The sequence below is a fragment of the Octodon degus genome, unplaced genomic scaffold, assembly GCF_000260255.1.
Source record: "Octodon degus isolate 3935 unplaced genomic scaffold, OctDeg1.0 scaffold00348, whole genome shotgun sequence".
Classification (NCBI taxonomy): Eukaryota; Metazoa; Chordata; class Mammalia; order Rodentia; family Octodontidae; genus Octodon; species Octodon degus.
In genome coordinates, this window is record NW_004524924.1 from 427,979 (window position 1) to 438,804 (window position 10,826).

The following is a 10,826-nucleotide window of genomic DNA, read 5'->3' on the forward strand; positions in this document are numbered from 1 at the left end:
CATGTATTTGAAAATAGCATTGAAAAAATGGCATACTTAACAAACACTGTAACTAATATATGACATATATATATTCATATCATATTCCATATATATATGTATATGTATATATATATGTATATGTATATATCAGAATACTTGACATCATCAGCATTCACACCAATGACAATTGTAACCCCTGCCCTTAGACTTTGTAAATGATCATCCTGCTGGCCTTAGAGCTGTAGCAGTGTTCCCTGTGTTCTGATCTCCTTTGATCAGAGCTGAACTGTGGCACTTCTGGGGTAAACAAGACAGTGCACACTGAGAAAATGTGAAATATGGTTTTCATTTTACCAATGAGCGAAAGCAGTGTCTGGAATTTGGCTTTCTTAACAGTCAGAATTAGAGGGCAGTGGCCTGCAACTGAGTAGGAAACGAAAGAATGGAAGTAGTTCCAATAGGTTTTAAACTTACCCTTTATCTTGTAAAACATACATAGCAAATGGCATCCAGTAAAGTGTTGGTGGTCTCACCTGAGATATGAAATTGAAAAAGAAGAATCAATTTAACAAAAAAATTACATTAAGAACTACAGCACTCTGAAAAAACAGATCAAAGTGGATATAAGAGGAAGAAAGAACCAGTGGGAGAGCTCAGTGGCACAGCACTTGTCTGGCAAGCACAAGATACTGAATTCAAGTCCGGTTTCCAAAAGTAAAACGAATGAAAAGAGAGAGAGAGAGAGAGAGAGAGAGAGAGAGAGAGAGAGAGAGAGAGAACAAATCTAGCACAAAGGGTCAAATTCAAATGTGAGACTCACCTTGCAACTAAAAATAAATGCCTAGAATTTTGTATGTAGTTAGACTATTGATGAGGAGTGAGAGTTTATTAGTGCCATTTTCATGAGTGCAAAGATTTGGAAAGCCAAATTCCTATGTAACATTTCTTGGCTGTTTGAGTATTTGTTCCAGAAACATGAATAAATAAACTGAAAGGAATGCCTGGGGTCTGAGAATAATGAACCCAACCAAAGATACTGAAAAGCAAAATCCTATAGGAAATTTTCCGAAGAAAGCTCAGTGTCTGTTTGATTGGAAAAATAATAAATTACAAGCAGACTGTGCAAGAAATAAAAGTTAAAGAAACCAAACAAATGTCATCATATGGTCCATTTGGCAACATGGCCAGTACTTCTGTGGGCAGGAAGTACAAGTGCCGGAGCATAGGTCAGTGGCGCCGCCCACAAGCACTGGGTGGGTTTGAAATTTCTGTTATATGTAGGAAGTTGTAATCCATCTTTATGTTGCTGAAGCAATGACAGCGATTACAAAGTGGAGGTGGGAATTTGATGCTTTCATTCCAGTAGTCTACGTTTCTCTGAACAATTCATGAAGGTAAATACGTTGTAAAACTTAAAAGAGACTAAGTGAAGACACAATGCTGGTGACACAGTTACAGCAGGAAAAGGAAAACCTGAAGGGCTGTAGGTGGTCAGATCTAATTTTAGGGCAAAAAGCTAATAAATGAGGCCTGTAAGCTCTGTAAAAGGAGAAGCAGATGCATTATGTTTACCAATTTAAACATGGAAGGAGCAAGGTCAGTGTGTTTGATGGTGAACTATCACCATTTGTTATTAACACTCGTTCTAGATCATGTTTTCATAGCAGACTTTATTCTTTATATCATGTGGAAGTGGTGCTTCTAGGTGTGCTTTGGCCCTCCTGTTCCTGTGAGGCAGAGGATGGGACTCCAGCTTCTCCCGCGCATCAACCCAAAGCAGTTCGCCTCCTCGCTTCCACATTCACAGCCACCACCCAGAGCCTTCCTCCCTAGAGCAGGCAGCGTCTGCACGTGCCCTTCTGAAGTTTTTGGTTCTGAAATCCACGCTGCGCTACTTCTGCACTCGTGTCCTAGCCATGCCGAAGCCCTGCATTGCCAGCTCCTTTTCTGCTCTGACACATTGGCCCAGAGTGCACTGCAGCCCCACGTAACGTGTGTATTCTCTAAGTGCCTGACATACACATAAACATGAAAAAATGCTGTGTCTTAAGCTTGGCTTGTGAAAAGCTGAATTTATTTTCCCTGTTCTCAGTCACACAAGCTTCCTTGTGTCCCGAGACAACACTGTCCTCGGCATGTGGCAGCGATGTGCAGTTTTGATGTAGAGAGGGCCTGGAAAGACCCAGACTGCTACATTCCAAACAGAGAGCTCCCGATTCAGTAGTTTTGGAGCGGTCTTGGGAACGAGACAACTCGATTCACACAAGCACGATTTTCTATGAAAATAAAATAGCTTCATATATAATATTTGTATTCATCAAACCAATGACTGATTTTAAAATTCCAGAGGTATGGAGATAGCACAGATTACATCTTGCCTCTACTAGCAGCCCTTTGTAGAGAGGCAGCAGTTTCTCCAAGTGAATCAAATTGTAAGTGTCTGTGTTGGCATGGGATGCCAGGCAGAGGATGGAGAAGCGTAAAGGGGAATTTTCCAGCTCAAGCAGCAGGTCCTTGCTACTCCAAGCTGTAGTGGATCTTGAGCTGCACAGAACATAGTTCTGTGAGACTTTCATTTAAAGGTAAGGGTACAGGTAGCAAGAGGAAGGGAGTGCAGATAAGGAGGCAGCCCCGTGTCTCTCCACTGTGTGCTACCCTCAAAGTCAATTCTTGGGCAGTGAGAACATGCTGATTCTCTGCTTTAAGCAGAGATGAGTTCCAGATGCCCATCTTTAAATTGGGTCTTTGAATTTTGGGAGCCTTATTTTTAATTCCTTATATGTTCAGAACGCACACTTCTCAGACAAAGAAATACAAGTGGCAAATAAATATATGAAAAAAAAGTTCAGCATCACTGGTCATCTAAGAAGTGCAAGTTAACCTGAGTCTCAGGTCAACAATTTCTGACATTGCCAGTCAAGCGGAAGACCCAATACTATTATGGGCTACTGGACTCTTTTAGAATATTTTGCTGAGTTTACACACCTATAATATTCAAATAGCGGAACTTAACAAAAAAAGGGGATACAGATGAATGTCCATTTTGTATCTGTGTATTCAAAGTGGTTAGGATAAATATATAGTTACATTCTCTTAATGAATAGAGTGATTTGTTCTAATGGTGTTTGTAGATAGGATATCAAGTCCGCATCTTGTACAGCAATTAACCACTAGGAAGAATGTATGCAATGTGTTAATTATTGAAACTGTCCTACCAATTTGGTTTGAAACTGTCTCATTGCTATTTGTTTATCAATAAAATTATGGGGAAAAATTTAAAAATTTAAAAGAATTTTTTTAAAAAAAGTGCAAGTTAAGACCACACTGAGATGCCATCTCACCCCAGAAAAAGTGGCAATCATCAACAAGTCAACCAATAACAAATATTGGCGGGGCCATGGGGAAAAGGGAAGCCTTCTCCACCGTTGGTGCGAGAGTAAACTGTTTCTTGTATTATCTTTAAAAATAAACAAAGGGAGCCAGCCAAATAGCTCAGTGGATTAAAGCACCTGCAACCAGGTGCAGAGGCCGGGGGTTCAATCTCCTGGACTGCTGTGCTGGCCCCGCCCCTGGGGCGCACTGAAATGGCAATTGAGACTAGGTGTGGTGGCCCCGCTGTAATCCCAGCTCTTAGGAGGCTGTAAGCAGGTGGATCACTATGAGTCCGATGAAGTAGTGAGACCCTGAACACTCTGTAGACCCTTCCCTAAAAAATACAATAAATAAATAAATAAATAATTTTTAGAAACTATCAAGAGTTGTGCAGATTCCTGGTTCAGGGAAACTCACTAACAAAGACATCAGTAGATTTTTAATCAAGGCAGACTGATTAAACCAAGAAGACTATTTGTGATTCATTAGAACAGAGCTAACATTTAGGGTTTCCATGGAAATTGCACACTCTAAACAGTGTCTTTCTACCGGAAGCACCAAGCACTAATGAAGACCGACCCTTTCTCATCCAGCTCCTGACTGGCTATATTCCTCTCAGCAGGCCTCTAGCGAGAGCCAGCAGAACCACTTTCACCTAGGCCACATACAGCGCAAGACGTAGTCCAGCAGCACAGCGCCTGCCTGACAAGCCTGAGGTCCTGAGCTCAGTTCCTGGTACCAATGGAAAAACAAAGATATTTCCTATAGACCCTCTGCATGAGATGCCAAGACAGCTGAGTTTAAGGTCTCTGGCAGTGGGCTACCAAAACATACTGTAGTTAGGTAGGCACATGCACTTTCTGGGGAAAATTATCACTTATTAAGCATTCGGTATCACTTAATACACAGAGATAGTATTGGCCTGGAGCCTAAATTTAAAATGTTGCATCAGGGTTAAATTGCTTCAAGATGTTGTTATTGGGCTGAGGGTTTCATACACATTGGAAGAGACTAGGCTTACACATAGGGACAGTGTTGTGCAAGGTGTTGTTCCCTCTGAGGGGACTACTCTCCGAAAAGAAATTTACAAACAATAGTATTTTTTCATGGTACCAGGGATCAGACTCGGGTCTTGCGTTTCCAGGCACGTGCTCGTGCACTGAGCTACACTCCAGCCCCACAGCATGGATTTTACACATAAGGAGTATAGACAAAGACTGAGGAAGTGGTGCAGCAGGTTGACAATTCTCCTTTTTCAGTCTGCTCTGAGTTACTGATTACAGTTAATGATAACGGCTGGCAAGGTCAAGAAACCCGCTCCTTTCTTCCTCACTGGTGTCAGCAGCAGATCTGAGCTCTTTTTCCTGTATAATATGCAAATTGTGTTTTACCTAAAGAATGACTCAATAAAGTACACCTACCAGTGTTACCATTTGCTTTTAATTTGATGTCAGTTCTCACATCAGTGCAACTAGGTTTCAGGATAAAATTTGTGGTCTCATGACGACACTTTAAAAGTACTACGGGAATGGCTCCTGCACTGGAATGGCTCCCGCACTGGTAACGTGCCGTGTGTGGCCCATCCCACTGAGGGGTTTATTTAATAGGTGCATTCTGATTTCATGTGTGAAATGAGGCCTGACATTTTTCTGTTGAGATAGGCTTCTAGGTAATATCCATGCCACTATAATCCTTTGCGACTTTTTTTTTTAAATGGGGGGGGGCGCGTAAAAGGGCAGGTGCCTCAGTGGAATTTCTCTGTGGTTATTAAGTCTGAAGATCTGATTTGGCCTACAGCAGTTTCTTCTGCAGTCTTATAAAAATTACTTTTAAGAATTGCTTGCTTAATTTCACTTCAACCTCTCACTAAACCTACTGCCATAACATTATATTTATCTAATTTACCCTGCTACTTTCCTAAAGCCTGAGTTGGAAGCCTCAGACACTTGCTTGGTTCTCAGTGCTGTGCGGGGCATCTGTTTTGCTTCAGTATGATTTTTAAATGGCTGCCAAGCTTTCACCCCCAGATTCAAAATATAATGGGTTCATTTTTTTTTTTTTGCTAGGGGTTTTAAGATAAACTTTTTATGCTATTCAAAGTTCCAAGATTCTTTCTTCAAATGAAGAGCCAAGCAAGAAATTGATATTGCTTTCACAAAACAACTAAAAACAAACAACATTTCATTTTTTTCCTTTGACATATTTAAAGTCATAATCTTAAATTCACTCTAAATTACTTTCACATTTCCTTTCCACACTGCAGATCTTCTCAGAGTCTACCACATATAGAAGATGTCGTGTACATTTATCTAGAACACTGAGTAGATTCATCAGCATCCAGTGCAGTAGTTTCCTTCTCTTAAAAAAAATTCTCATTTTGTTACTAAGTGTTCAAATATTAATTGAAGCACAGCAGTAGGACGTGATGTGTTTTCTTACAGCCTGCCAATGTTTTCTAACTTCTGGCTTCCTTTCCTCGTAGTATAAGCAAGTGGAGCAGTACATGTCCTTCCATAAGTTACCGGCTGACATGCGCCAGAAGATCCATGACTATTACGAACACAGATACCAGGGCAAGATCTTTGATGAGGAAAACATTCTCAATGAACTTAATGATCCACTGAGAGAGGTAAGACTGATTGTTCTAAATTTCTGTGACACATTAGCAGTGTTTGTTCCATTTCATGGATACTCTCTACTCACTAATATGACACTATTCAAAAGAAGAATCAAAATTAAATGTAAAGATAATTCTTTTGCCTTTATTCTTCACTACATTTCACTCATAAAATGGTTTTAAATTTTGTTTAAAAATGAAGTATCAGGGCCTGGGGAGACAGCTTGGTGGTCTAAGGGCCTTCCTGGTAAGAGCAAGGACCCCGGTTCTTTCTCCGGTACTGCATGCCATGCTGGTTGTGTAGAGTCATATGCCTGTAATTCAACTGCTAGGAAGGTGGAGGCAGGAGATCACTGAGTCTGAGCTGTATAGTGAGACCCTGTACCAAATCAATAAATGAAAGACTTGTTTTTTAAATGAAGCGCCAGGAAATTATTGTTCTTATTCTGAGTCCGTGCAAGCCTCTGCCCTTGAGGAGTTCCTTTGTGTGGTCTCACTGTCCACGTCTTCCCAATTGTTCGCTCCCTCCTGCTCATCAAAATGCATGTTCATATTTTTACTGATTCTTGCACTTTTGATTTCCTCTCCTGATCTTCATTTTATCCCGTTGTCCCATGGACTGCAGTCAGTATGTACCCACCTGTCATGAGATGCTCACTGCTTCTTGCCGGAGCAGTGTCTCCTCTGGAGCTGCCTCCTGGCCTTCCAGTGTCTCCTGTCCTTCCCTAGGTCTTCTCTCTGTCCTCTAACATATTCAGGTCTGTGCTCTTTGTGTCTTACTTTGCTCTCTACTTTTTAACTTAATTTTTAAAAACCTGTGTTTTTTTTAATTCAATGTTATTTTGTTTTGAAGAATAAAAACAAGCAAAAACAGAGAGAAAGCAGAAATGGTAACATACCACAGCATGCATGTTACACATTTTCAAAACAGGAAGCACTCATCACCGAAAGTTGTTAGCTCTCAGCTTTCCCACTGTCAGTTTTTCAGAGGATTTCTGTGTGGTTGCTGCGGTGTGGTCTTCTCTGCCAGCTTGGTCTGTGGAGGCTCCTCAGGATCACGGCCATCAGCCCTCGCATTCGGAGCGGCTTCTGGCTTGTCCCCGCACAGCCCTCCTGACTCCATGCTGCTGGCCCAGCACACCTTCCCACTTTCTTCTTTGCGTGTCTTTTGCCCTGAGCCACTAGCTAAGCTCGGCTTTTCCTCCTCCACTTCTGAATTTGTCCTCTTCATGTCATTTCACACTTTAATTCTGCAGTTTGATTTCAAGTTCTTTTCATAAACATCATTTTCTTAAAAGATACCTGGCTCGCACGTGATGAAATCTGTGTGCTCTATCCCTAAATGCTCTCTGTAACGCCTCTCTGTAACTATGTTGGTCATTCTTTCAAGCCACTTGGACTAAAAGTCTTCACTTCTACCTTAAATCTTTTCTTTGTGGGCTCTGTAAATCCAGTCACCAAACACTTGGTTGTGCATCTCACATTGCAGCCTTGCTTTATGCCTTTTTTAATACTTTTGCTTCAAAATTTCCTTAAAAGCAAGCATTTAGTCTGTTTTTAAATGTTTTTGAAAGTCTTATCACATCAGCATGAATTAGCTTACACGTTTCTATGAGAAAAAGCTCTTTCTACTTTACAATTATTAAAAAAATTTACACCTACTAAGTAGATATGTATATTTTTAAAAATTCATATAATCACTTACAGGTTTTGAATTTACAATAATATTTATTACTGATATTTTTGTAGAACATTTCTACTCAGTGATCAGTGAAATTGATACTATGTATAAATCTTTCTAATTGGCATAACATAGCTCAAACTGTGTATTTTTATGAAAGGAAGCAGTGTTTTATTGTAAAAATACATCATGCACTTTGCCTTGTCTCTGTTGGAATACAGATTTTTCCCAATCCGAGTCCTGTCACTGAAAGGCAGAAACCCTGGCTGCTGGAACTAGGTTGGCTTCTGCAGGGCTGGATGTTGCAAGGGCACAGGAGGCAAGACTGAGCCCTGAAGAAGGCAAAGACCCAGGAGAAGGCAGGGGAAGGTGGAACACAGCTTTGCTGAGCCAGGAAAAGACGGATTCCAGCTGCAGAGCCCTAGAGGGAAGGCAGGAGGCCCAGAGAATGTATACAGAGCTGAACCCTAAGATTTTCCATCCACACTAGAGGGTGAAATTCTCCTCTGTGATACAATATTAAAAGTGAGGATTTAAAAATGAGGGTTTTGCTGTGCTGGCCCCACCCCTGGGGTGCCCTGAGATGGCAATTGAGACTGGGCATGGTAGCGCGTGCCCATAAATAATCCCAGTGCTTGGGAGGCTAAAAACAGGAGAACCACTACAAGTCCAATCTACAGAGTGACACCCTGTAGACCCTGTACTAAATACATTTTTTAAAAATGTTGTATTGGGTTGGCTTGAATATCAAAAGCAAAAAGAATTGACAAGAAATTGAGACAAAACATGACAGATAACAAAAATCCACGTAACATAAAACTGCAGTCCAAAAATTCCAAATCTTTAAAAAGTATTGAATGAAATGAATAAGGAGAAATATTTCTTTGGATCAAATTTGGATAGTGCAGACATTCTCAATTTAAGTTGTACTGGAGGACCACAAAAAAAATCTGAAAGATAATAAAACGTATCACTTGACTTTCACTTAAAAGACAAGGCACAAGCTTACATAAAGGAAGGTTCTGACCACCGTTCTGCTTCTAGGGCCTAGAGTGTGCCTGATAGCCCACAGGCATCGAATATTGGTAGAAACACTGCAGCGAGCAAACCAGTGCGCTCAGAACTAGAACCTGGAAGACGAGACTTATTTTATCAGAAAAGATAAAAATGTACAGTGCTTGTCCTGTATGTCTGCAGTCACACTGAATTGCCAATTATATATTCAGTGTTTAGTCAACAGCCATGAAGTCCTAGATCAAGACATCTCACTTTGTTGAAGCTCACTTTTGTGAACATATTTTGAATAATTTGAGATGCTGACATTTAGGTAACAGCAGTGATTATATCAAACAGAATATTATGAATTTAGGAGCTACAAAGGTGAAGGCTGCAATGTACCTTCAGATTCTCAAAAATTATACAAATAATTTATTTCTTAAAAGAGAATTAAAAATAAAATATAGTGGTAAAGAAAGTAAAAATTATATTGACATTGAATTTTGTCCATAAGCCTGTCTTAAGGTTTTAAAATATTTGAAAACTTTTAAAGACTCCCTAAGACACAAAATGGCAGTAAAAATTTTATTTCAGTGACTTCAGAGGATTTTTCCAAAGTCTTATTTCGTATACAGTAATTGATTCAGTTAGCTGATGTCTTGAAAACACTATTTGATTTTCCTACTTTCAGTTCTCGCAGAATGTAGGTGGCGTCCCTTTGTGCAGATGGCTGGCTCACTCCTGAAGTTTAGGTCACAAGGCAGAGGTTGCCTTCCCAAATAGCTCATCTAAGTTAGATTCTGGTGGCTTTTCTCTGTGTGCCACCAGAGTCTTTCTGCTGTGGTCCTTTGCCATGTTCTTCAATATTCAGGTTGCTTGCATGTCTAATCTGTGGTGTGTGCTCACGATTTTAAAAAAAGCAGCACTTACTTGGCACACAGTCTCAAAGAACCGTTGCTTGTCAGCACCGTGAGAGGGTTTTTGTGTGCAGAAGAATGCTGCACGCGGAGAGCAGAAAGGCAGCGCTCCACGTGATGCGGCGCTTTGGCCACTCGAGCAGCTGCACAACTGGCTGCAGACCATAGTTTTTTCTAACATGTTGAAAAGAGATGCTGGTATCTTTATATTGCTCTGTGATTCTGCTTGGTCTATACGCTTTATGCCAGAATGTTCTAGTTTTCATATTGTTGTTTTTACTCGATTTTACATTTCTCTATTTTTATATTTTAGGTAATTAGTGAAGAATTAGCTCCAGGAAATGTGGATGTTTTTCTGACACGATACCATTATATAGGTTATAGGAATATATATAATTTTCTGTCATACTGATAGTATTGCGAGGGTTTGTGTCCTTCCTCTTCAAATTTAGATGCTGTAATTCCAGCTCCCAAGGGGAGGTGTTAGCAAGGAAGCCAAAGACGGTGACTCTGTATCATGGCAGATCTCCACGAATGGGGCCACCCCTCCGATGAGGCCCCAGACAGATCCCAGCCTCTTCTACCATTGTCAGGACATTGCAGAAACATGTTAATGAAAGAGAACACTCTCACCAGGCCCTGGATCTGCTGGCACATTAATGTTGAACTTACCAGATTCCAGAACTGAAATAAATAAGCCTCTGTTCTGTATAAGCCACTTAGTCTGTGACATTTCTGTTACAGAAGCCCAGAAGGACCACGAAGATTACCATGCCATGTCTGCCTATGATGAAAGGACAATTGCTTATAGCACTACTTATAGCCACTAAGATCACCAGTTATACTAATAGGTGCTGTTGCTTGCCTTTCCCAAAGTGCAGTAGTAAGGACTTCAGGGGACATAGATTCTCTGAGGCAGATAATATTGTTGTGCGTCCTTGGGTAAGGCCGGATAAGCTGCACACTGAGCTCCACTGGATCCACCAACATACTGAGAAGTGGCTCTGTGGGTATCGTCAAATTTTTTATCTCATAGTTAGCTAAGACACATGGTCCAGAAAGGAGAGGAACAAGTAACAGGTTTTTTTTGTTTTTTCTTTTTTCAAAATTTTATTGATAAACAGATAGCAATGAGACAGTTTCAAATCAAATCGGAAGTACAGATTCAACAAATAACACACTGCATATATTCTTCTTAGTGGTTAATTGCTGTACAAGATGTGGACTTGAGATCCTATTTACAAACATCATTAGAACAAAT

The 10,826-nt window shown here is 40.5% G+C and overlaps 1 protein-coding gene across 1 annotated transcript in view; it reads left to right on the forward strand.

Annotated features, from left to right (window-relative positions):
* The window catches only part of LOC101580344 (potassium/sodium hyperpolarization-activated cyclic nucleotide-gated channel 1), a 375,264-nt gene that overhangs the window by 283,420 nt on the left and 81,018 nt on the right, over positions 1 to 10,826 (forward strand). Inside the window, exon 5 of the mRNA XM_004648037.1 lies at positions 5,837 to 5,983. Within this exon, the coding sequence (XP_004648094.1) occupies positions 5,837 to 5,983 (147 nt within the window). The remainder of the gene's footprint in view (positions 1 to 5,836; positions 5,984 to 10,826) is intronic.